Source organism: Sorex araneus, chromosome 6 (genome assembly GCF_027595985.1).
Source record: "Sorex araneus isolate mSorAra2 chromosome 6, mSorAra2.pri, whole genome shotgun sequence".
Classification (NCBI taxonomy): Eukaryota; Metazoa; Chordata; class Mammalia; order Eulipotyphla; family Soricidae; genus Sorex; species Sorex araneus.
In genome coordinates, this window is record NC_073307.1 from 118,988,181 (window position 1) to 119,014,608 (window position 26,428).

Here is a 26,428-nt window from a genome sequence, read left to right on the forward strand (position 1 = left end):
CCGTAGGCTTGTGATAGATAGCTTCGACTATCTTGAGGAAAGTTCCTCCAAACCCCATTTTGGCGAGGGTTTTCATCATGAAAGGATGTTGGATCTTGTCAAATGCTTTCTCTGCATCTATTGATATGATCATATGGTTTTTATCTTTACTTTTGTTGATATGCTGGATTATGTTGATTGATTTCCGAATGTTAAACCATCCTTGCATCCCTGGGATGAATCCCACTTGGTCGTGATGTATGATCTTTTTGATGAGTTGTTGGATCCTATTTGCTAGTATTTTGTTGAGGATCTTCGCATCGGTGTTCGTCAGGGAAATTGGTCTGTAATTTTCTTTCTTAGTGGTGTCTTTGTTTGCTTTTGGTATTAGGGAGATATGTGCTTCATAGAAACTGTTTGGGAGAGTTCCTGTTTTTTCAATTTCCTGGAAAAGTTTGAGGAAAACAGGCAATAGGTCTTCTTTAAATGTTTGGAAGAATTCGCCAGTGAAACCATCTGGGCCTGGGCTTTTGTTTTTGGGGAGGTTTTTGATTACTGTTTCAATTTCCTTAACATTGATGGGTCTATTCAGGTATTCCAGGTCTTCTTTCTTCAGTGTTGGGAGATTATAGGAATCAAGGAATCCATCCATTTCTTTTAGGTTCTCCTTTTTTGTGACAGCCTAATTTTTGATTGATGCTGGGTCTCAGCTTGCCTGAAAGCCTCACAGTTATTCACAGTTACTCCTGAATAAATGTATTTAATAAATATATTAAATGACTTTATTTGTATTTAATCACCTACTTCAATGTGATTGAAGTTAAAGAGCACACTCTTGAACTTTATTTTTACTTATTCGTTTATATTTGAAGCCACACTTAGCAGTTCTCAGGGCTTATTCCTAGCTTGGGCTTAGGGATCACTCCTGGTGGAACTTGGGGGACAGAATATGGCGCCCAGGATCAAACCTGGTCAGCTGCATGAAAGACAAGCACCCTCCCCACTGAACTATCGCTCTGGCCCCTATAGTCTTGAAATTTAAAGTGACTATTTTTCACCTACCTTTTTATCAGTCTCTGTGAGGCACAGATTTATTAGCAAACAGGCAATAGATAAGTTCCACCAGCTTGCAGCTTCCTCCAGGAGAGGAGGAGTGAAAAATGAACTTTCCTGGGTCTTTAACACAGGAGGCCTTGAATTAGAAGTTTTTAAAGAAAATATGTGTGAATTTGGCTTTCTCTGGAATGGTAGCACAGTAGCACTGTCGTCCATTGTTCGTTGATTTGCTTGAGCGGGCGCCAGTAACGTTTCCATTGTGAGGACTGGAGTGATAGCATAGGGGGTAGGGCGTTTGCCTTGCACACGGCTGACCTGGGTTCGATTCCTTCATCCCTCTCGGAGAGCCCTGCAAGCTCCTGAGAGTATCCCACCCACACGGCAGAGTCTAGCAAGTTGGAAGGGCAGGGTTTTTTTTTGTTTGTTTTGTTTTGCTTTTTGTCTTTTGGGTCATGCCTGGCAGTACTCAGGGCTTACTCCTGGCTCTGCATTCAGAAATTACTCCTGGCAGTGCTTGTGGGACCATCTGGGATGCCAGGGATTGAATCTGGGTCAGCTGGGCAATGCCCTTCTCGCTGTCCTATTGCTCTGGCCTACTGGAAGGGTGTTTATTCACAAGATGAAACCTCAAGCTTTTTGAAGATCACAGCACATAACATAAAGATGTGAACCAGACCTGACACATGAATAAGACACCGGTCAGTCTTGGAGAACCTGGAACTACTGAAAGTATCCCGCCCGCGCGCCAGAGCCTGGCAAGCTACCCGTGGCGTATTTAATATGCAAAAACAGTAACAACTAGTCTCACAATGGAGATGTTACTGGTGCCCGCTTGAGCAAATCAATGAGCAATGGGGTGACAGTGATACAGTGATACAGTCTCACACAGACAAATGAGCTGATCCACAGGTCTGGGTAAAAGTCATAACTATTCCCATTCATGGAGAGAGCCATCACAGAATTGCCCAAGTCCAGACAGAGGTGAAGCGAGTTTCTTAGAATACACCCCAAGGGACTTCTCCCCAATTGCAGACACAACAGTGAACACACCCATCTAGGGTGCATTGAAGTATGTCACACCTATCAGGGGTGGCATGAGAGGGTCCAGATGGGAAAGAGAGGGGGCACTCCTGATCCCCGTACTGGACAGCACCCCTAGCTGGTTGACTTTGGAGCAGGAAGAGAAAGAATCTAATGGTATCAGACCAATGGGTTAGAATGGGCTGATTAACCATAGACCCAAGACGGGGCACATGACCATTTGGCTCTGCCTTGCACCAAGGAGGGAGACAGTTAACCCTTTCCTCAGCCAGCAGGGGACTTGCAGGCAGCTAAGCGACTGTTGGAGGCAGAGCCAGTAGCTGCTGAGGTGGTTCTGTGGGTAACAAAGTCACAAGGACAGGTGTGGGGCTGTGAAATGTATTTAAACTTTCTTTTTTTTTTTTTTTTTTTGCTTTTTGGGTCACACCCAGCGCTGCTCAGGGGTTTACTCCTGGCTTTGCACTCAGGAATTACTCCTGGCGGTGCTTGGGGGACCATATGGGATGCCGGGGATCGAACCCGGGTCGGCCGCGTGCAAGGCAAACGCCCTACCCGCTGTGCTATCGCTCCAGCCCCTGTATTTAAACTTTCCATAAGCTTTTATTTGTTACATGGATGACAGACAGGGTCTTCGCTCAGTCTTTTCTGGGTCTGCAGTTTACCCCATTTCCCAGTACCTCCTATTTCTCTGTCATTGGGGGTTGGGCCTCAGGAGGGGAAGGGGGACCTGTGAGAAAGCAGGTGGAGCCTGTCGGTTTCAAAAATAAGTGAGAAAAAAAAACAAAAATAAGTGAGAAGACAAACAGTGGGCCATGCAGGCTGTTACCCGAAAGGTTGGATTTGCGTGTTCGGTGGCTGAGAGCTGTCTCCCCTAGCGGATGTCGGGCAAAGAGCAGTTTATTTCTCTCCTACAAAAATTCATTGTACACCAGTCTGCCCAGCTGAAAACTCTGGGGTGCCTTCGGAACAGGGAGACTGAGCCCCCACCCTGCCCAAACCCTGGCAGCCACACTCATACCCCCAGGGCTGGCTCTATGCCAACGGCCCACAGTGACTCACAACTAGGCTCTGCAGAGACACCAAACTGCCCCAGATTCTGGGTACACAAGTTTTCAGACTGAGAACTCTGGGGTCTTCTTGGAGAGGGGGCAGGCAGCCTCCCCCACACCCTCTGTACTTCAGAAAGCTCTGGCATCCACACCTATATCCCACGACCAATGTCATGTAAGCTCACGGCCCAGTTAAGTATTCTGGAGTCGCTCAACACCTCCACACTCTACACCAGGAATCACTGTCTCTATACTAGGAATTACTCCTGGTGGGCTCGGGGGACCATATGGAGTGCCAGGGCTGGAATCTGGGATGGCCGTGTGAAGGCAAGGTCCCTACCCACTGCACTATGCTCTGTCCCCTCAATTTTTAATTTTTTCAGGTCCCCATGTGGCCCCCTTTCGGTGAGTGCCACTTCCAGTCCTCCCCCAGGCTTCCCCCAGCAGAGACAGAGACAGGGAACTCATAGACTGATGGTGAAAATGGCCTGGTTAATGCAGAGCTGCTAGCATACTTAGAGAACATGTGTGTGTGTGTGTGTGGGGGGGTCCTGGGCTGAGGTATAGCACCTAGGTGTGATTGATCATTTACAGAGATAAAACACTTGGCAGAGGCAATTCTCTTGGGGAGATTCACCTGTGGAGACACTCTGTCTCCCAGGGACATCTACATTGCTTTTGTCTTTCCTTCTAGTTTTATATGTGAAACAATTACGTTTACTTCTTATCAATACTTGCAGTTGTTTGGATAAACACAGTAGGAGACAAAGATCCCAACACTTAGTTCTCTGGGCTCTGAGAGCAAGCAAGGCTTTTTCCATAAATCCCAGATTAAGTCTCCTCAAGCCAGTTCAGCTTGTCCTTCCCTATGGGGCCTGTCTCTTAAGTCATCACAGCTTGCATCAAGACCACGCATTTGTGCTTTCTGGACGGTCCTATTTCAATGCTGGGTTAGGTTTGTCACCTGCCCTGGGTTCATCTCAATTCCATGGTGGGTGTTAGGAACTACAGGGACTGAAGCCTGAGTCAAGTAATTATGGCCAATGCCTAGGACTAGGTCTATTTCAGAGTCCCTCGACTGTTTTTAACTGAAGAACATTGCTCTATAGTAAAATATAAAAAGTCTGTAGGGAAATAGAAAAGCAGGTACAAATATACAGCACTTCAAATACAAACCACGACTAATACAAAGTCCAGAATTGCCAGAAACAGTGGTGAGGGCTCTTTTCTCCCACTTCCCTGCACAATTGGTTATTTTGACTCTTGTTTATTTTTGGGCCACACCCAGCAGTGCTCAGGGCTTCCTCTGAATCTGTGCTCAGGGATCACTCCTGGCCGGCCTCCCCCACCCCCATGCCACCGAATAGTATTTCTGTAAGTTTGCTATGAGCAATCCAGAAATCAAATTAAGAACATAATATTTAAAATGCCATGAGAAAGAATAAAACAGTTTGTTTTTGCTTGTTGGGTCACACCAGGAGTTGCACAGGGGTTACTCCTGGTTCATGTACTCAGAATTACTCCTGGCAGTGCTTGGGGGATCATATGGGATCCTGGGAATTGAACCCGGGTCGGCCGCATGCAAGGCAAACGTCCTACATACTATGCTGTTGCTCCAGCCCCAGAATAAAATACTTAGAGCTACATAAAAAGTTTTCTTTTAGGGGCTGGAGATATAGCACAGCGGGTAGGGCGTTTGCCTTGCACGCGGCCGACCCGGGTTCAAATCCCAGCATCCCATATGGTCCCCTGAGCACTGCCAGGGGTAATTCCTGAGTGCAGAGCCAGGAGTAACCCCTGTGCATCGCCAGGTGTGACCCAAAAAGCAAAAAAAAAAAAAAAAAAAAAAAAAAAAAGTTTTCTTTTAATTTAATAAGATGACCTTTTTAATTTGTTAATAGAAAATAAAAATATATTATTTTTATCTTGGGCCTGTCCTAGTAGCGCTCAGCGGTTATTCCTGGCTCTGCACTCAGGAAATAATCCTAGTAGTGCTCAGGGGATCATATGGGATGCCGGAATCAAACCTGGGTCATTCGCATGCAAGACAAATGCTCTACCACTGTAGTATAAGATTACCTCTATTGTCTCTTCCCTTGCCTTTGGTAAATCTGTGCCAGAGTCCAAGGATTATTTTTAGTCATTATTTTTTTTTTCTTTTTGGGTCACACCTGGCAATGCTCAGGGGTTACTCCTGGCTCTGCACTGAGGAATTACTCCTGGTGGTACTTGGGGGACCATATGGGATGCTGGGAATCGAACCTGGATCAGCCTCGTGCAAGGCAAACACCCTACCCTCTTTGCTACTGCTCCACGCCTAGTCATTAATTTTTTGAGGGTTATTTTTTAGCTTCAACTCCTCCCTTGCTAGGCCCATGTCCCAGATACGAGACATCTTTGGAATAAATTAAACAAAAGAAGAAAAATAGTGAAAACTAAAAATGATTGTTGCAAGGGATTTAGGAAGCCTCCTGCCTTAGTCTTCTTGTTCTGCCATAGCAAGTTCCTCTGCTTGAGTGGCTTAAAGCACAGACCTTTATGGTTCTCGGACTGAATCCTCCTCTATGCTCTCACTGCATCCCCAGGTACAGAGTCTCTCATTATCTCCCCTCACCTGAGTCTCCTACAGGTACATGAGCCCCATTCGTCAGGACTCCTCCCTCTTGACCCAAAAGGTCTCCTCCAAATATCACCTGGGGATTAGCCTCACTGGGTCGGGACACGGCTGTATTTAGCCCACAGCACACGGTGGGAACACTTTACAGATGAGAAGACAGCACTAAGGTGGCAGAGTGGTACAGCTCCTCCTGCTTCTTTGTAGGAAATGAGAAAGTGATTCTGAGGTTTGTGTGAGATTGCAAGGGACTAAAGTGATCAAAAATAGCATAGAAAACTAGTGTAGACCAAGGTTGGTGGGTCTTATATTTGTTGATGAGTGAGTGCTCTTGTCCCTGAAAACATTCCCCACATCCCACCATTCACCCCTCTCCTGGTCCTCAGCTCCCCAAAAGGATTTTTTTTTTCAGTTCTGCAGTAATGTTTGAGAGTTGTTTTTACCGAGCATCATCCCAGCCTGATGTCCTTTATTGTCACAGGTGCACTGAATGAGCAGAAGGCAGGGGACAGTCAGCTTGTGAATCTCATCTCCTGCATGGTCTCATCTCCTCATCCCTCGGGCTTCAAGATTGTGTTTGCTAGCTGGTATTGGAAGAGTCACGGTAGCAATTTCAGGGGTTTTAAGGCATGCTGCCAAGAGCTATCATCGTGCCTTGGATCTGAAACCTACACTTCTTTGAAGCATCTGGTGACAGAGGATGCCTCACTGCAGCTGCTTGTGGTCCAACTGCAGGATACACAATACTGCTATCAGATGGTAAACACTTCTTCAAACTCTCAAGAAAGCATTCTGCTAGAGTTTTTAGGTGAGTGTCAAGGGAGGACTCTGGAACTCTGTGTTGGGGAGGAGATGTGGACAGATTCGGGCCATGGGCCTAAGTCAGTTAGATCTGGGTTTCACTCCCAGGCTGCCACAGACCCCTCCCTCCTCCCTCCCTCTGTCCCTCCCTCCCTCCGTCCATCCCTTCCTTCCTTCCTTCCTTCCTTCCTTCCTTCCTTCCTTCCTTCCTTCCTTCCTTCCTTCCTTCCTTCCTTCCTTCCTTCCTCCCTCCCTCCCTCCCTCCCTCCCTCCCTCCCTCCCTTCCTCACTTCCTCCCTCCCCTCCTTCCTTCCTTCCTTCCTTCCTTCCTTCCTTCCTTCCTTCCTTCCTTCCTTCCTTCCTTCCTTCCTTCCTTCCTTCCTTCCATCTTCCTCTCATCCTTCCTTCCTCCTGTATTTTATTGTTTGAGTTTGGCCTTTATTTGATGATGCTCAGATGCTATTCCTTGTCCTGTGTTCAGTCATTATACCTGGCAGTGCTCAGGGGAATACATAGTGCTGAGAACCTAACCAAGGTCAGCCACGTGCAAGGAAGTGGATGTAAAGCCCCCTGTATTATCTCTCTGTCCCATCTTCATTTTTACTTATTCCTTTTTGGGTAGGACTGTGCCTGTGTTTTACTCCCCTCTGCCCCACCCCCACAAAAATACTCTGGAGGGCGGGGACAAAAGTGAATATTGTGGGTTACAGCAGTTGACTTGCATGCTGCCCACTCGGGTTTGATTCCTGACTCCCCATACAGTCCCCCAAGCCTGCCAGGAGTGATCCCTGATTGCAGAGCCAGGAGTAAGCGCTGAGCACAGCCGGATACATTTTGAAAATTGCTCCTGCTACTAAGTTCATGTGCTAATACTCAGCTGCAGAGGAGGTAGGAGATGCAGTTCTTTTTCTTCTTCTTCTTCTTCTTCTTCTTCTTATTATTATTATTGTTATTATTGTTATTATTATTATTAGGGGGCACCTGAGCAATATTCAGGCAATTTGGTGCCCTCACCCAGAGATACTTAGCCCAGCTGTCTGAACCAATGGTTAGGAGCCTTTAACTGGGAGATGTGCTCTCGTCAGAACCAGTGGGGCTTTGGGGTCTGACCGTGCTAACGTGCCACTGGGGGTCAAGCTCAGGGTCCTGAGCATGCCAGGTACCTGTTCTAGCCTCTTTGAGCTGTGTCCCTGGCCCTGGGAGAGGTGACTTTGCCATTCTTTGGTCACTAAAGAATGGACATCGGCCCTGCCCACCACAGCCATGTTCCACTGCTCTCCTCAGGTTCTCCAAGGTATCAGGGTCACAGCCTGTCTAGTATTAATCCCACTGTCCTCAGTAGCTTCGACTCCCTTTCAGCTGACGTCCCTTTCCCAGAGGCTCATGGCGGGTCAGAACTGGGGAGTGGAGACGCAGCTGGTTCCTACCTACCCTTACTGTCCACTCTGTCCCAGCAGCTCAGGCCAACAGCACTGGGAAGCCGCATGAAAACATCATGGTCACCTGCACGCCGAGTTGCTTCTCTCCCCAGAACACGTTCAGTGTCAACTGCACCTTGAAGCGAAAGCCCTCAGAGAAGGACAACAGGACTGTGTGCCAGTGTCGGGACATAAAGCCCTCTGCCTTACTCCCCTGCCAGGCGGGGAACAGCGCCCCCACTGGGCCAGGTGAGCAGGGGGATAACCTATAGAGGGAGTAACACCTGTTGCTTCTGCCCTGGCTGCCTAGGGGAGTGCCTGGGGTGTGTCAGCCCCAGAGGTGACAGTCATGATGCTGACAGTCCCCATAAGTTGGGAGGTGTGGGGAGCGGTGGGAGACTGGGGAGGACGGGAGGAGAGTGGGAGTGCTCCTCCAATCAGGGTTGTATATTCACTCACAGCAGTTAAGCAATCTAGGTGGCCTCTATGAAAAGGTCAGTCATGTCCATGTCTCTTGAGACGAGGGTCTGTCAGAGGCCAAAGATCCCACCCTTTCACGACTCTTCCGGTCAGACTTTAGGCCACACCAGACATAGGAGAGGCCAAGTCGGTCATTCTGGCTCATGTGCTGAACTTGGGGATCAGAGACTGTAGAGGAGGGTGTTCCTCTACCTCTGGCCTGGAACTCTACCCTGGACCCTGGGTCTAGGTCTGACTTTTGTAAAGTGGGCAATTCCGCCCCCTAGTGGAAGGACACTGGAGCCACCCAGGTTACAGTAGTAACCTCAGGCGTGACAGGGGAGCGCTTTCTGCTTGCTCCCTTACAGAAGGTAGCTTGGAGGGGGGTGCTGAGTGAGAGTACAGCAGGTAGGGCACCTGCCTTGAACATAGCGAACCTAGGTTTGATCCCTGGCATCCCATATGGGCCCCCCAAGCACTTCAAGAGTGATCCCTGAGTGCAAAGCCATGAGTAAACTTTAGCACTGTCAAAAACAAACATTAGTGCCAGAGCGATAGTACAGAGGGGAGGGCATTTGCCTTTCACAAAACCAACCTGGGTTCAATCCCCTCATCTCATATGGTCCTCAAGTACTGCCAGGAGTAATTCCTGAGTGTGGTGCCAGGAGTAACCCCAAAGCATCGCCGGGTGTTACCCAGCAAGCAAGCAAGCAAACAAAACCCAATAAAAAGGTATTCTGGCAGGGAGGGGGGTGGGGGCGCGGAGGTGTTGGGTGTGATGCATAATATTTTTCTGCAAAGGGAGTGCTAGGCCACATGAATCTGGGATCCCTCTGACTCAGAGGAGAGATGGTCACAGAGATCAGATCCTGGCCTTTTTGGTCATGGCTCTGTTACCGGATGGGATCCTTTGCTGGGCCCATGCCCTGGTGTGAGCCAAGAGCTTCCCTGGATGGCAGGGCCTGACCGGGCCCGGACAAAGCAGGGCAGTGTGGTCTGGATGTGCCACACGGGGCCTGGCATGGTCCTGGAGGGAGAGGGGAATTTTCCTGGCAGAAAGGACAAGGGAGTCTGCTCAGATTCAGTCTGGGGGCGAGGGGGTAGTCAATGGGCAGGTGTTGTGGGGCTGACGCATGCATGCAGGAAATAATGTGTGACACGTAGGGCTTGTCTGGAGTGTGTATATATTTCTTGGCCTGTTTGGGCTGTTTATTTATGTGGAGGCAGCAGTTTCGGCTATGCCCCGAAATGCTCAGGGTTGAGTCCTGGCTCAGCACTCAGGGATTCCTCCTGGTGGGACTCAGGCGGTTCAGCTGGGCTCAGCTGTGTGCAAAGCAGGCACCTGGGCCCCAGTACCTTTTTCCAAACCAGGCTGCTTTTCTGTAAGAAGTTGCCACAGCCTCCAGTGGCTTATTCACAGCAGCAAAGTATTTGCTTCGGTCTGAGATGAGGATGTCAGCATGGATGGGTGAGGGCCCTCGTCCCGGCTGCAGACTCGCTGTATCCTCATGCAGGAAGGGACAGAGTCTCTCGGGGGCTCTTTTCTAGGTGCACAAATACCACTGAGCAGGGGGCAGGTGGGTGCTTAACCCTCAGGACCTACCATGTTCCTGAAGCCCCAGGTCCAGACATCATACCCACGGCCCATGGGGTTCCCAGGAGGCCCTGCGTGAAGAGTCAGATGCTTTGGAGAGAGTAGTGTGCAAGGGGCGTGTGTTTGCATTTGTGACTGGAGCCTGCGTGTGGCTGGCGTGTGTGCACGTGCATGGTGCTGAGGACTGCAGAGCATGTCTGGCAAGCCCAGATCACAGTGTGTTGGGTGTGCAGTGGGGATGGAGGCAGGAGTCGGGCTTCCCTCTGACAGGAGGAGGACACACAGCCACAGAGATCTAAGTAGGGTGGTGCGGTTCCTTTAAGCTTTCTCTTAACATTCTCTTCTTTCTCTCTGCAGAATCTGTGGGCCTAACAATTGCCATGTCGGTGATTGGTTCTGTTCTGGCCATTGTTATAGCAGCTTTTGTTATATATTGGCTGAGGTAAGGGGGTCTAAAAAAATGTAGTTCTGTGTTTGGGATTGGATCTGGGAGTTCGGGGATTATAAACAGTGGAGGGTGTTGGGGAATGCTCCTGATTGAGGCTGGGATTTTATTCTTTGGCTGGGGGACCAGGGTGGGTGGGAGGCAGTGCCTGGGGGTCAAACCCAGGGCCTCACACATACAAGGCAGCTGCTTGCCACTGAGCCCAGCCCTCGGTTGGGGTGTTGTCAGTGTGCTTTGTGTTTTCTGCTGCTGTGTTGGGGACTTTCCTACCTGATCTCTCAGTGGCCGTCTGCCCCTGCGCCCTGTCAGTGTTGAGCCTCCCTGGCTAGGCCCGGGCTGTCTTGTTCTCACACACAGACACCCATAGCTCAGGGGGAGTCTCCACACTGCCACCCCGGGTGTCCCTCTGCCCAACATCCAGCTTCCCACGAGAGTTTACTGTGTTTGTTGGTTTGGCTTTGGGGCCACACCTAGGAGCTCTGGGCTCAGGGATCACTCCTGGCAGGGACCACATGTAGTGCTGGGATTAAACCCAGACAGGCATTGTTCAAGGCAAGTGCCTCATCCACTGTACTCTCTCTCTCTCTCTCTCTCTCTGGCCCCAGATACCATTGATTTGACTCAGAATTTCTAGTCTTCTGATCATGAACAACTGTGTAAATCAGTGTCTTGATAATAAAAACAAATCTAATATTTTTCTAGCCTTATTAAGTATTTCCAAATTAAAGCTTGTTTCCAAATATGTTTATCCCCGGGACCAGTCTGAGTACAGTGGGAAGGGCAATTGCCTTGCACACAGCCAGCCTGGTTTGGTCACTGGCACCCCACGTGGTCCCTCAAGCCGCCAGGAGTGTTTCTTTAGCACAGGGCCAGGAGTAAGCCCTGAACACAGCTGGATGTGATCGAAAAACAAACAAACAAAAAAATAAGAACATACACACTCACACACATATACACACACACACACATATAGTGCAATGGGCTAGCTCACATGCTTGAATGTGGGGGCTCTGGGTTCAGTGCTCAGTAATCATGGTCCCCTGAGCCCCTCCAGGCGTAACCCCTGACCACTTCCAGGTATGACCCCCATACTTTTATGCATATAAAAGTGCTAAAGCTTTAGCGGTTCAGGTGACCAGTGTAAATGTGTTGGTTAAAGTGGGTGTGCCGCCTCCACCCCTCCCCCTCTTCAACCCAAATGGTTCTACCTAGGGCAGGAATGTGACTCACATGTATAGAGCAAAACAAACAAAAAAAGTGCTTTCAGTTATTTACAGGCCTGCCGAGGCAGAATCTCCAAAGCTATGGCATCCAATGATAAAATGGTTTAGGAAATGTAGCGTGACCAAGGTTGAAATGTCTTACCCAAAGGGGTTCAGCTGATTCGTCACTTACTCTCCTGAAGGGACCTACACCCATGAGGAACCCACAAGAAATAACACGGGCTGCAGTGTTTCTTGTGTTCTTCATGTTTTAGTCCTCATATTTCTTGCCTTGTTTTTTTCAACGTTCCAGGTCAAGACACCGACAGAGAAAACCACAGCAAAGTGTTCATTCAGAGAACTACAAGTATCTTTCTCCTACCGGATCTGTGGTTTCTTGCAGTGATGTCCCCATGCCTCCTACTCCGTGATCCTGTCCTGCGCCAGGAAACTCAGTCATGGGCTGCCCTTTGCCCCATGCCGTCATCAGGCGACTTGCTCAAGGTTGCTTATGGTACCTGGGCTTGAACTCAGGGCCTTGTACACCACACATTAAGGTGCATAACTACTTGCACCGTGTCCCTAGCTTTAAACACTAGTTATTGTTATATGATACAAGGGGTCATACACACAAAAAATATTTTGTTTTACAAAATATTTTTTACAAATTTTTTACCAAATATATATGTATATATGTGTGTGTGCATATATATATATATATATATATATATATATTTACAAAAAATTGTTTTGTATGGCGCCAGGGATCCTCACACATGCAAGGATCCTAGCAGTGCTTAGGGACCATATTGGTGGCTGCATACAAGACAAGTGCCTTACTCACTGTGCCCATCTCTCAGCCCTTTGCAATACTTACAATATCTTCTTCATAGAAACAGCCCAAGTTTCTAAGGACACATGGCTGGATAAAGAAGTTGTGGTAAATATTCACCATGGAGTACTACTCCACTAAGAAGATGATTTCTTGCCCTGGAGAGAGCATGAAATGGGATGAACACGTGCTTTGTATGTGGGGAGCCCAGGGTTCATCCATAGCTCTGCCTGGTCCCCTGAGGACTGCCAGGAGCAACTGCCAAGCACTGAACTGGGAGTAGCCCCACACACCACTAAGTGTGGCCCCAAAAACAAACAGCAAAAAGAAAGGAAGAAAAGATGAATTGTCACCCCTTCTGATACCACAGATGGAGAGTGTTACACTAAGCAAAATAACTCAGAGATGAAGATAAATGCCAGATACTCATAGATTTCTTAGGATATAAGGAGCAAAGCAAGAGATCAGACCAAACCAATCTCAGGTTTCCAGAGTATAAGAGCACAAAAGAATTGGAGGAGGTGTTGGGGTGCGGTGGGTTCTAGTTCACAGTGGTAAAGTCGTCAGCCCTTTGGAGGAGAATAGGGCACGACAGCTCTCAAAGATGTATAATTGTATACTTGAAACCTATCCTGGTACCAACCAGTGTTCCATCAGTTTACAAACAGAACAGCCCTGGGGGCTGGGGTGTAGCTCGCCTGCAAGTGCTCACCCTTGGCATGGCAAAGACCCTGGGTTGGATCCTGGGTACCACATCCTTTCTGCCCCACCCCCAGTGCTCTTAAGCACTTTCTGCTCTAGACACGGAACACTGGGAAGTGCCAAATCCCCCCCCAATATTTATGTGTTTGCTTAACCCCTAATATTTGTGTGTTTCATCCCCCAATATTTGTGTGTGTGTTTGATCCCCCTACTATTTGTGTTTGTTTACTCCCACCCCCAATATTTATGAGTTTCTGTATTTAAAGCAGTGATACAACTCTCCACAAAGATGTTTTATTTATTGTTTTTCTGGGAGCCATACCTGGCAATGCTCAGGACTCCGGACTCTGTGCTCAGAGATCACTCCTCGCAGGCTCAGGGGACCATATGTGTGCTGGGATTGAACCCAGACAGGTCTGCGGTGTGCAGGGCAAGCGGCGTCCCCGCTGTCCTGTCCGCCCAGCCCCACGGAGGCTGAGTTCTGACCAGGTGCGACAGCGTCAATACTCTGCCACCCGGACCAGCACCAGCCGCTTAGGGGCTCCTGCTCCATTCGGTCCTTCCGGATGTTACCTGGCATCAGGGCCTGCAGCCTCTCCCCGACGTCCTCTCCCCTCGATCCTGAGCACCGGTGCCCATCTCTCTTGGACACTGCTCTGCAGCCTCACGTGAAGACCAGCGAGTGCTCCCAGCATGGGCGCCTGACTTTCTCAGGAAGCCGGACTCAGCCGTTCCTGTACAGTACCTCCAGGCCCCGCACAGAGGCAGTGAGTCGCTGACTTCACTGAGTCAGTGACTTGAGTAGAGAAGTTCCAGCTCCCTTCCCATCCCCCAGCTTGTTCAGGAGAAGAAAGCAATGCTTTTATATAACCTTTATAATGGCTGTAGTAAATGTAAATAAAAGTAAACTACATTTCAGATTTCCTAGCTCTGTGTCATTCTTTTGGTTTTTTGTTATTGTTTGTTTGTTTTTGGTTTGGGGCCACATCAGGACTTACTCCTGACTCTGTGCTCAGGAATCACTCCTGGTGGGGCCTAGGGCACCATATGGGGTACCTGGGATTAAACCCTGAGTGACAGTCAAGACCAGTGTCCTCCCCACTCTCCTTTCTCTCTGAGTCCATCTGCATTGTTTCGTGACAGCAGGCGGATGCTTTGTCTGTGTCTGGGGACCCATGGAGGGTGGAGATGGGGCCTGACCACCAGGGAGAGTCTGAGCAGAAGGGGCTGTGCAGGGTGGGCTGGGTCCTGAGGCCTAGGCCAGGTGCTCCTGCTGGAGAGTTCTGGTTTGTTTTTAAGGGGGGACCTGTTGGTTGGTGTGCTTGGCTCTTGTCCTGTGTTCTGTAACTGAATCTCGTTTCATAATTAGACAAGGTGCAGCACCTCAGCCAGGTAACAAGGATGTGGAGGGCCTCGTGCCAGGCGTTGTCCTGGGTAAGGTACAGCATGGTGCACTCCTGGGAGGGGTGAAGAGAGCAGGGAGTGACAGTGTTCAGTGAGAGGAAACCCTTAGATGCTGAGTCAAGGTTGCAGGGGGGAGGGAGGGGCTGGATGAAAGGGCCCAGGGGGCTGTGGTGGAGGGGTACTGGCATGTTGGGGTCGGCATGGTGTGCTGACAGTGCGCCCCTGAGTCATAAATCTTTGCTCTTAAAAATTAATATCAGGGATGTTGGAGAGAAGTACAGTGGGTAGGTCCTTCCCTGCATGAGGCTGACCCTAGTTTGATCCCCTGTTCTCCGTATGGTCCCCGAGTACAGCTAAGATCGATCTCTGAGTGCCGAGCAAGGAGTAAACCCTGAGCAACACCTGATGTAGCCCCGAAAGAAAAAACAACAAAAACCCCAGAAATGAATATTGGGCAAAGAGGATTTAAGGCATTGCCTTGCATGGGTCATCACAAGGTCCCCAGGGCATGGCCAGGTCTGATCCCCGAGCATAGAGAAATAAGCCCTGACACAGGTGGGTGTGGCCCAGCTCCCTGCCCCAAATCAATGTACCCAGTTAAAAATAAGAAAAGCTACAGTGTAGCTCTAACAGTGCAGTTATCAGAGACACACAGTTCTATTAAAGACCTCGGCAGAGGCAGAGAGGCCTGTTCACAATCTACTGGTTGCTGGACCAGGGACGCTGAGGCGGAGTTTCTGGTTCACAAATGAGGGAGATACAGGCATGGTCAGACCAGCTGTTTAGCCTCTTGGTTTAGAAGACCCCGTGCCACCCCGCTAGGGCGCCAATATGTCATGTGGATATTATCGTATCTATGGCTCCCAAGCACAGAAACGGAAGAAGGGACTTGGCATAGCTGGGACTGGAGCTGAGGAAGGAAATTCAAGTTGTTCCCAGTGGTGGAGAGAGGGTGACACCCTTCGAAAAAGCAGGGAGAAAGTTAAGATTTTTTAAGTCTATCAGAATAAATCATGATATTTTTAAAGCAATTTTAATAAAACAGTTAAATGATATGAAAGCGGGATGGATAGGTAAAATTGCAATGGCGTCTTTTTACTCGGGAAGATAGAACTTTGAAGAGGGGATGGACATCGGTGGATGCACGGTGTAGCTCAGAGGGAATCACGGGGGAGGAGAGAGGAAGGGCGCCAAGGCGTGAGGGCGCAGTACTAAGAAGCCAGGCGGACCTGGAGAGACAGGAGGGGAAGGACAGAACGTTGGGATGATTTCCACCCTTCTAGTTCCAATGTGGAAAGGAAATCGGGGATACCGTAGGAATTTAACAAAAAGGAACTTGAGTCTCAGAACTGCCCGGCATCTACCTTGCTCCCCTCACGCTGAGCGAGTTCCTTGCCCCATCAGGGAAACCCAGGAGGAGTGGAGAGAGCACTGTGGCTGGGGGCCTGGAGCCGGCTTTGCTTGCCCCAGTGGGTCCGCAGAGGAGAAACTATTTACTCCCCGTGCTGCAGAGTGCCAGTCCCCACTCAGGAAGGGAGGCCTGTGACACCCATGGGCTGAAGGAAGCTTCTGGAGTCTGCTGACCTGCTGGGCTCTTGTTTGGTCTCGCTACTCCCAGGGAAGGAAAGAGAAGCATCGTTAGTTGCTTTGTCCTTTGTACCATTGTCCCCTCAGTGGCATCATGCCAGGGAGGACTTGGGGCCCAAGGGAGAGGGGCAAGTGCACGCTGACTCCTATGCCAGAGGCCCAGCCTCCCACCCCTGCCCCCATCCTGCCTCCTGGAGCCCTGGAGATGGAAACAGTCTCTTTCCCTGAAGATGCAGGAAGCCCCAGACCAGTGCGCCTCACAGGACACCGGAGATCTCATTATTGGTGTGTTGGGGGGCCACACCCAGCGATGCTCAGAGCCCACCTCTGGCTCTGTGCTCAGGGATCACTCCTGGTGATGCTTAGGAGATCACATGGGTGCCAGGGATTGAACTTGGGTTGGCCACATGCCAGGGGAGCACCCTCCCCGCTGCGCTACTGCTGTTTCCAGATGCCAGTGATTTCGATTCTCGTGGACAAACCCTCTGGAAGCCGGTTCTCACCGTATTCCACTCCTTACTCCAGCTTCTCCTGTTGTTCTTCACAGCTGCCTCAGGCTGCCATCGGCAGGACCTGAGCGGCAGAATCCACGTCTTCTATCCAACGTCTTCTGCATGTCTCGTTAAGGTATAGGTCACCTGTACCTGAGGCGACCCCAGGGAACTGTGGGGAGGACCCAGGCTCCCTGGGCCAGGCCTTCCCCAGAAAAGCTGTTGGGGAGGCTGGAGGGAAAGGCTGGGTGGGGAAGGCACCGCCTCTGGAGACGGTGAGAAGGGCGGGGGGTCACCTCTGTGGGCCACGTGTGGTCTGAGGTGGTGGCTGAGGAGGCCAAAGCCGAGGACACAGGGCACGGGCTGGTTCCCAGGAGACCCGGAGTCTCCTTTGTCTAAGTAGCTGTTTGCTCACGGTGAGAGGAAGGTGCCTTGGTTTCCCTTCTCTGTGAGCTCCACCTCCTGGCCTGACTTGGGGACAGATTGGGGTGCCCAAGCAGTGCCACCTGGGGTGAGGACACCCTGGAGGGAAGGGGTCCCAGTCCTCTTGCAAGGAGCAGGAAGTGGAGGGTTCATCTTACACCTGGGTGAAAATGTCAGTGAGGTCTGGAGGTTTTCCAGGGTTAGGCTTGCCTTGTACACGGCTGACCCAGGCTCAACCCCTGGCCCCATACACGGTCTCTGAGCACTGCCAGGAGTGAGCCCTGAGCACAGAGCCAGGTATAAGCCCTGAGCACCACTGGGTGTGCCCCCCAACCCCTAGTAGCAAAGATCAGGGAGGGCCCCGTGCCCTCTGAATAGTTTAAGTGGTACGTAGGCTGCTCGCACACTAGCCTGCGTTCAACTCAGAACTGGAGGGGCGGGGGCGGGGGCTTCCTCTCTCTAAGGCACTGGGTTCTTAAAGTTGGACCTGGGTACATATTTCATCCTGTTTCGGGTGTGGACACAGCCACTGCCCAGCCACATGGGGCCCAGGCCCCTGCACATGCTGTGGAGAAAGGAGAGAGTTTGGCCTTGGGACTTGGTCCAAACCTACCTGTGGCGAGAGTTTTACCAAGTTCACGCAACTTCTGGTCATGTTTCCTCACCTGCAGGCGGCTTGGATTTGGGTTATTGAGCCTCACCCAGTGATGCTCAGACCGTACTCCTGCCTCTGTGCTCAGGCATCACTCGTGGCAGGGCGTGAGGGGCCATAGGTGGTGTTGGGTCAGCCCGGCAGAAGGCCAGCACCTTCCCTGTCCTGTCTGTCGGTCCCGCCTCCCTGGCCCTCTGAGCGCCTCCTGCAGCCCCTCACCCAGGGATAGGGCCAGGCGCGCCCACAGGCTGTGGGCTAGCTTCATCTGCTCTCGGGCGCCATCTGCAGGAGGAAAGTCAGAGACTAATGCCTGTGGCTGAGGGTTCCTGATGGGTGGCGATCAGCTTGCAGGTCCAGCTTTAAGAACCCAGTGCCTTAGAGACAGGGAGCGAGCGCTGCTGGCGAGCAGGATCACCCAGCTGGACCAAGGCAGGCTGCTCCCCTTCTAGATCCTCCCTAGTCAGGCTTTGGGGCTGAGGGTGTCTCACAGGAACCCCAGAAGGTAGGACCAGGTGTCTCTGGTTTCCTGGGATCGGGTCAGTTTTCCCTATGGCCAGCAGGTGGCGCTGATCCCACAGTCCTGCTTGTTTACCGTCAGCAGCCCCTGGAGGTGGGTTAGGGGGGAGGTTTCTCTAGTTGGGATCCAAGGATGGCCCTGGGGAAGGTGAGTCTGGCCCTCAGGACACCAAGCTGAGAACCAGGCACGCCCTCACCCGGAGGGTTTTGAGTGACTTCTCATCTCTTCTGCATCAGGCACAGATCAGTCTGTCAGGAAGGGTGACTGTGGGTTCAGACAGGGGCGGGCTCAGTGACTAGACCTGCAGGAGCAGCTCCCGGCTGCTCGGCTCTGCCTCTGGAGGGTGTGAGAAACTCCCACGGATGCAGCAAAGGCCCTCGGGAGGCCTCAGCCCACAGCACTGGTTTCTTATCCTCTGCACCATCATCCATCCATCCACCCATTTATGCATCCACCCATCCACCCGTTCATCTACCTATCCACCTATTCATCCATCTACCCACACACCCACCCTTCCACTCACACATCCATGTGCCTTCCTTCTACCTATCACCCATCCATCCATCCATCCATCCATCCATCCATCCATCTCCCTAAGAAAGGCCAAAGTAGAAATCCCACCAACAGGACGAAAGGGAATGGACCATCTGTATGCAAGGAAGCAGGGAAGACTTTAGTGAGGCATCACCGGGCTGGACTGACATGGATCTCAAAGAGAGGAGGGAGACCTGGGAATTCCAGGGGAGAGCCACACACAGTAAATGTTTGAGGCTAGGACAGTAAATATTGTTGCAAGGAGGGGCTCTGGCAGCTGCAGGTGGCTGAGGGCAATGGATTCTGGTAAGAGGGTAGTGAGCTGCAAGACTGGAGAGCAGGTGAAACCCAAATGGCTGGCCATGGAGTATACCCTCAATCCAGTGATGGGGAACTACTGAGGGTGCTTGACAGAAGAGGAATGATTGTAGCCCCTTTACTCAAGAGGCTCCATCACTGCTTGGAGGTGACCTGCAGGGAGAGACACAGAGGCCAGATGATCAGAAACTGGGTCAGCCATGGTTGGGAGGGCTGAGCTGGGAGGGGCGCTGTATTGAAGATCAAAACTCTCACCCACCACCGGGGGGAAGAGAATAGAAGTCCCTGTCTTATTCCTGGATCTGTTGTCTCATCCTGGGGCTGATGCAGCAACCATCACAATAGGTGACATTTATTGAGCACTTGTCAAGGACCAGGCACTTCAAGCAGTTTCCATGGTGTTCGTTTACTCCCATGACAACTCCATGAGGTAGGTATTCTCAGCATCGCCGTGTTCTAGATGAGGCAACTGAGGCACAGAGAGGTTATGACTTGGCCAACGCCTGAGAACTAGAGCCAGAGTTGGAACCGGGCAGGATTGACATGCTCCCAGCTCCAGCACTGCCGAGCGAGTATCTGTGCTGTGGGACCCTCCCTCCCGGCCTCTCAGTTCTCCGGCTCCCTGCTGGTGGAGGCAGCACCAGGCCTTATAATTTTTTTCTTTTTGGGTCATACCTGGCAATGCACAGGGGTTATTCTTGGCTCATGCACTCAGGAATTACTCCTGGCGGTGCTCAGGGGACCATATGGGATGCTGGGAATCGAACCCGGGACGGCCACGTGCAAGGCAAATGCCCTACCCGCTGTGCTATTGCTCCAGCCCCCAGCACTGGGCTTTAAACCTGGTGTGTGCCCAAAGGCTGATATGGTCAGACAGGCTGGCAGGGCCACTGACCCTATGCAGAAAGATTTGATAAGCCTCTCTGAACGGGGGAAGTGGGCCCGTCTTAGGTCCATGGCACCTCCTGAACGCACAGCTGCCAGCATCTGCCCTCTCTGTCCCCAGACAGGCTCCCTGCCTCCCCCAGCAAGAACAGCCCAGAGCTTAGGTCATGAAGGGGGTTTATTGACAACAGAGAAGGTAGAATTCTGGGCCAGGACACACAGCACTGCTCCAAGAGTCCCGGCTGGGGTCAAGCCTGTGGGGACCCAGGGCCTCCTTTGCTCCAGGGACCTCACTCATGCCTCCTGAACTTTCCCACGGGCCCCTTTTCTAGCACCCCAAGGACCCCCCATGGTTCCCCTCTGGGACAATGAGTGGCAGCAGCTATAGAGATGCTGGGGTCACGGTCTGAGGGTCCCCAAGTGCAGTGGGCCAGAACCCTCTCTCTTTGCCTGTTGGGTGTGTGTCCTGAGTGGCCAGAGCACAGCAGCAGGCATCTCTGTGGGGCCTTGCACACAGGGGCAGCCGGGACAGGGCCCAGGGGCCCACTGTACCCCCTGTGTTTCCTCCAAAGTCTGTGCAGGGGAAACCGTGTCCCCTCACACCTGTCTGTGCAGGATAAACACCTTCAGTCCTCCTGGGGGAACACGCGTCCCCACTGGCCACCTCCCCACCTCTCTGTCTGAGACACACACCACAGAGCTGCACTCCGCCCCACCTAGACGCTGTTCTTCCTCAGACCTGCCCAGCTGCTCTGTGGGTCGCGGGGGTCCAGGACGGGCTGCCTGACCCTTCCTTCCCATAGCTCCCCTCGCCGGAGGCAAGCCATCCTGAGCTGGGCAGGAAAAAGCCGGGACAAAAATAACCTGCAGCGGCCAGAAATAGCGCCGTGACTATGGCGCAGCATGGGCGAGGCTGAACTGAGAGCGCCGGGGGCCCCACCGGGCCCCACTTCAGGACCAGGACTGGCCCCGGGCGGGAGAGGGGCGCACTATGTCCACGTGACATACCACACCACACTGCCTGTGGACAGACACACCATGGCGGGGTCCCGCGGGGTGGGGAAAGCAGCCTGGCTAATCCAGAGAGATGCTGAACTTGGGCTTGGCCTTGGCCACGGCCACGCTTCGCTTACGCAGGGGCCCGCGGGTGGAGGCCAGCGTGACAGCGTCCAGCAGGCTGCGGTCCTCGTCCAGCTGGCGGGCGGTACAGAGGGGCGTGGGCACTTTGACGGTGTTGCCAAACTTGGAGTAGTCCACCGAGTAGCGGCCGTCCTCCTCGGCCACGATGGGGACGAAGCGCTGACCCCACAGGATCTCGTCGGCCAGGTAGGAGGTGCGCGCCTGCGTGGTGATGCCCGTGGTCTCCACCACGCCCTCCAGGATGACGATGACCTCCAGGTCCTGGTGGTGGTGCAGGTCGCCGGGGGCCAGGTCGTAGAGCGGGCTGTTGGCATCGATGACGTGGTAGATGATGAGCGGGGCCACCAGGAAGATGCTGTTGCCCCCCACGCCGTTCTCCATGGGGATGTCCACCTGGTGGAGGGGCACCACCTCGCCCTCGGGGCTGGTGGTCTTGCGCACCACCTGCATGTGGATGGTGGCGCTGATGATCATGCTCTTGCGGAGGTCGCCCACGCGCAGCATGAAGCAGAGGCGGCCCTGACGCACTGCGATGACCGCGTGCTTGCTGAAGATGAGCGTCTCGGCGCGCCGGTGCGCCTGCGCCGTCTTCATGAAGATGCAGCCCAGCATGATGGCGTTGATCATGAGCCCCACGATGTTCTGCACGATGAGGATCAGGATGGCCAGCGGGCACTCCTCCGTCACCATGCGCCCGCCGAAGCCAATGGTCACCTGGACCTCGATGGAGAAGAGGAAGGCGGAGGAGAACGAGTGGATGTTGGTGACGCAGGCGGCGTCGGTGCCCTCGCTGGGCGCCAGGTCCCCGTGGGCGAAGGCGATGAGCCACCAGACCATGGCGAAGAGCAGCCAGCTGCACAGGAAGGACATGGTGAAGATGAGCAGCGTGTGCGGCCACTTGAGGTCCACCAGCGTGGTGAAGACGTCCTGCAGGAAGCGGCCCTGCTCGCGGATGTTCTTGTGCGCTACGTTGCAGTTGCCGTTCTTGGACACGAAGCGGGCCCTGCGTTCGCGCGCGCGGTACCGCGGCTCGGCGGGGTCCTCGGCCAGGCGGGTCAGCACGTACTCCTCAGGAATGATGCCCTTCCGGGACAGCATGGTGCCAGCCACCGGCGAGGAGACGCCTCCCCCATGGGGGGCGTCCCCGGCCGGAGCTTAGGGCCTCGCTGGCGCTGGCGGGGGCGCTTTCCTGTCTGGGCACGCTGCTCTGTGCGTGCGTGCGTGCGTGCCTGTGTGCGGGTGTCACTTCTGAGTCGCCTCCTTACCCAGCCTCATCCTCACCTCCACCTGCTCAGTCTTGGAGTCCCCCACCCAGCCGGCTCCTTACCTGGTCCTGGATCCCCAACTCCACACTGCCCCACTTCCTGGTACCCCCAGGCTTCCCGGCTATGACCCCCACGCCCCTCTGAGCTTGGCTTCTCAGCCCCCACCTCGAGGAAGGTGACCTCTCCTTTCCGGATCTAACTTAGCTGCCCCGACCTCACGCTAGCCCGGCCCGGTCCCCCGCCGCCTCACCCATGTCTGCCCCCTGGCTCCCCTCCAGGCTCCCGTGTCCTGGGCCGACCCACCCCCGACTCCCAGTCTCACCTCCCGGGCTGTCCCTTCTTTCCTACTCCAACCCTCTCCCCTCCCCGTGGCCAGGATTGCGCTCCCGTAGCGATTCGGGGGGTGGGGGTGGGGGGAACCCCGCTCCAGCTCTCTGTCTGTTTGTCCTGGGTCTCCCGGGGATTCAGCGCTCCGCCCGCCGAATCGCCCGTCCCCCTCCCCGGCTCAGCTCGCGACCCCCAGTCCTCCAGCGCCGCCCGGCTGCCCGCGCCCCGCGCCCCGCCTGGCCCGCGCGTCCCCGCCGCCGCGGCACCTGCTCGGGCGCCTCCAGCCGCCGCCGCTGCTGCCGCCGCCGCCTCCCCGCCCCCTCCTGCCGCCCGGGCGCCGGCGCGGGCCCTACTCGAGTCCGTCGGTCCGTCCGTCTGGGTGGGCGCGTGGAGAGAGACGGGTGCTAGGTGTTGGGCGGGGATGGGGGGAGCGGTGGAAGATAGCGGGCGGGGGGCGCGCGCCTTGTGGAACGGGGCGCCCGGGGCCGCCAGAGGGAGCCCGACCCAGTCGGGTGCCAGGGGCGGGGCGGGCACCGGCACTGGCCCCGCCTCGCCCCTCCTCTCCCCTCCCCTCCCCGCCGGCCTCCTGCGACTCTCAGGCTCGCCTTGGGGGTTTGCTGGAACAGATGGACCCGGAGAGCTTCCTCCGTCCGGCCCACGCTCCAAGGAACTGGGGCGCGGGAGGGGGCAGTGGAAGGACTCGTGACCCGCGCTCCCTGTCTGGGGGGCGCAACCCCGGTCGCCTTGGTTTCCCCTCCCCCAAGGTCCCCGTAACTTGGGGGCAATATCCGGCCCCCCTTGGCGTGGCGCGAAGGCGCTGGTCGTTGGGGCAGAGCAGGGGAAAGGGGCACGGAGCGGGGCTGCGGCGCCGGGCGGCCCCGTGACTGGCTGAGCGAGATGAGGTGTCTCCCTGCCTTCTGCAAAAAACGCTCCTTCTCTTTGGGGGATGCTCTTCGTCTTCTCTGAGTCATGGGCCCTCCTTTGAGAAGCGGATGCGAGTTGAGAACACCCTCCTCGGGGGGCGGGAGGGGGGATAATGAACATTAGTAGGTGTAAGAACATCGGTTAACGCCCACCAGAGGGGCCGGCTGGCTGCTGCAGCCCAGAAGCCGGGGTGGTTGGTTGCGTCTTCTCCATCCTGACGCCATCCCCTCTTGGCCCCACCCCTGCACTTTAAAGAGAGGTTGAACTGCTGGTCCAGGCTTTACACCTCCTTCCTCGGACGGGCTGGGTTCTGCCGTATATAGGAGAAGCAAGGGGGCCGAAGGGTTGTTTTAGGACTGGCTCGGACACTTGAGGTATCCCCGGGTCTTGGTGCCAGGCAAGGGTGATGTTTTTAATGCAGATACAAGCGTAGGGTTGTCTTGTGGTTTGGGGCACGAATGGGGATCCCAGCTCGCAGCTGGGAAGAAAGTCTGATCAGTCTTTGCCGTTGAGACAGCTGTGTCCTCACCCCTTCTCTGGGGGTTCCAAGTTCTTCTGGCAGTTAAGACTCTGATCTTTCTTCTCCCTTTGTCCCCCTTCCCTTTCTTGTGGTGGAGGTATCTGGGTTTGCACACGTGGTTGCTGTGCTCACACAGTGGTTTGCAGTGTGCTGGAGACGGCTCATAGCAATGCCTCTTTGTACACACTTGGCATGTGGGCAGTGCCAGGCATCAGAACTGTGGTCCTGTGCCTGCACTTTGATGCTCCATCACTGATGGAGATGATGATGATGCTACACCCCAGGCCCAGGGCTGTAGAACCTCATGCCTCCTCAGACACCCTTCTCCACCCCCCCCCCCCCACGAATCCCTTCCTTTCTCTGCCCTGCTAATTCCCACTCCTTCACGCCCAGTGTAAATCCAGACAGCCTGTTGGTTCATGCAGAGTTCACCGCTCTGAGCTCCTCCGGCTCCTGGAACACCCAGGAAGCCCTGTGCTGGGCAGCCTCCCCAATGTCTGGGAGATTTTCCTTACATTGTTTAGCTTCTGACGTCCCTCGTGATCAAGAAAGATTATAAGGCCTGAAACTCCTGGGTCTGCAACGCAGGACCTGGGAGAGTCTGCCAGAGGGCAACACGTCAATGAAGATGGAATGATTGGCAGGTGAGCATCGGCCATCCCAGGATGAAGAGGAAGCCTAAGGGCAGCTGTTGTTTGGGTATCCCTGTGTCTGAGGTAGAGTTTCTCCCAGCGACCACCTGGCTTTCCCTGGGCAGGACTGCCCTTCGCCCATTCGCCGCTCAATGTCCTTGCCTGGGGTTGGGGTTGAGACGGGGGCTGTGGCCTTCCTGTATGCCAGCCCTCTGATCACACTCATTGGTGGAGGGAGAGGCCCCGTTGAGATTTGCTCTCAGGACTTTCCCATTTGGGAGGCGGAGGGGGGCATAGGAAGCAAGCTGGAGGTACTGGAGACCATCTGTCTCGGAGGAGGAAGAAAAAAGAAGCCTCAATTGAGACACATCCCTGGTGTCAAATGCCTGGATCCAGCTACGCTGATCTTTCCAGTCACCCCTGACAATGAACCCAGTGAACCCAATGAACTCCCATTTCTGTGTAAGATACTTTGTGTTGGAGTCCTGCTACTGGTTATGGGAACAGTGTCGATCTGAGGTGCCCTAGGCCCCCACAATTTTAATCCAAGCGTTAAAGTGAATTAAGAGGACTGGAGAGATAGCACCGGGGTTAAGGCACTTGGTTTGGGGCTGGAGCGATCGCACAGCGGGTAGGGCGTTTGCCTTGCACGTGGCCGACCTGGGTTCAATCCCCAGCATCCCATATGGTCCCCTGAGCACCTCCAGGAGTAATTCCTGAGTGCAGAGCCAGGACTAACCCCTGTGCATCACTGGGTGTGACCCAAAAAGCAAAAAAAAATTTTAAAAAAAGGCACTTGCTTTGAACATGGCCTCAGTTTGGTCCCCAGCACCACACACATTCCCTAAGCCCCACCAGGAATGATTCATGAGCACAGAGCTGGGAGTAGGCTCTGAGCACTGCTATGTGTGACTCCCAAACAAAAACAAAACAGTGAGTCAACACAGGACCAATCCACATGCAAAACTGTGGCTTTTTCTGATGATATCATGATACAAATGCCATAGCCTCTTCTGTGCTGAACTGCATCTCCCAAATCAGAGACTGACATTCCCCATTGGGCTGTAATTGGAAAGAATATATATAATTTGCCTCTGGAGGGGTAAACACTTTAAATGACGAGAGTGGGCCCTAATTTATGATGATGGGTATCCCAGCAATGAGCGTGTGTGTGTGTGTGTGTGTGTGTGTGTGAGAGAGAGAGAGAGAGAGAGAGAGAGAGAGAGAGAGAGAGAGAGAGAGAGAGAGAGAGAGAGAGAGAGAAACAGGGGCACCCTCTGCCACTGAGGAGTGAGGCCTCAGAAGGAAGCAAGCCCATGACCCCATGACCTTGGAACTGCAGCCTCCTGAGCTGCCAGAGGGGAGTGCCTGTGTTGTGACTGGGGCCTCCAGCCAGAGGCCTCCTGAGGGAGAGGCCTCTGACTGCCTCCTGTGGGGGCTGAAGCACCTGCAGCCCAGACTCCTCAGGTGGGTCTAGACTCTCCTCAGATGGACCCAGATTCTCCTCAGAGGGACCAGATTCTCCTCAGAGAGACCCAGACTCTCCTCAGAGGGGCATGTCTGGGTCAGGCTAGTCCCACACACCCCACCCTTGGACACCAGGCCCCAGGCCTCCTA

At 53.5% G+C, this 26,428-nt stretch overlaps 2 protein-coding genes across 2 annotated transcripts in view; one reads left to right on the plus strand and one right to left on the minus strand.

Moving 5' to 3' along the window:
- The window catches only part of LOC129405940 (uncharacterized), a 100,565-nt gene extending 86,453 nt beyond the window's left edge, over window positions 1-14,112 (plus strand). The window contains exons 2-5 of the mRNA XM_055143660.1: window positions 6,221-6,547; window positions 7,995-8,207; window positions 10,369-10,453; window positions 11,972-14,112. Of these exons, the coding sequence (XP_054999635.1) occupies window positions 6,221-6,547; window positions 7,995-8,207; window positions 10,369-10,453; window positions 11,972-12,089 (743 nt within the window). The 3' untranslated portion in view covers window positions 12,090-14,112. The remainder of the gene's footprint in view (window positions 1-6,220; window positions 6,548-7,994; window positions 8,208-10,368; window positions 10,454-11,971) is intronic.
- A 6,051-nt stretch (window positions 14,113-20,163) lies between these two features.
- On the minus strand, window positions 20,164-23,256 carry KCNJ11 (potassium inwardly rectifying channel subfamily J member 11). Its single transcript, XM_004621663.2, has one exon. The coding sequence runs from the start codon at window positions 22,239-22,241 to the stop codon at window positions 21,078-21,080; it is 1,164 nt and encodes a 387-aa protein (XP_004621720.1). The 5' UTR covers window positions 22,242-23,256; the 3' UTR covers window positions 20,164-21,077.
- Window positions 23,257-26,428: the final 3,172 nt, after the last annotated feature.

Coding starts and splice junctions, on each gene's coding strand:
- KCNJ11 (XM_004621663.2), bottom strand. CDS start 22,241: ATGCTGTCCCGGAAGGGCATCATTCCTGAGGAGTACGTGCTGACCCGC.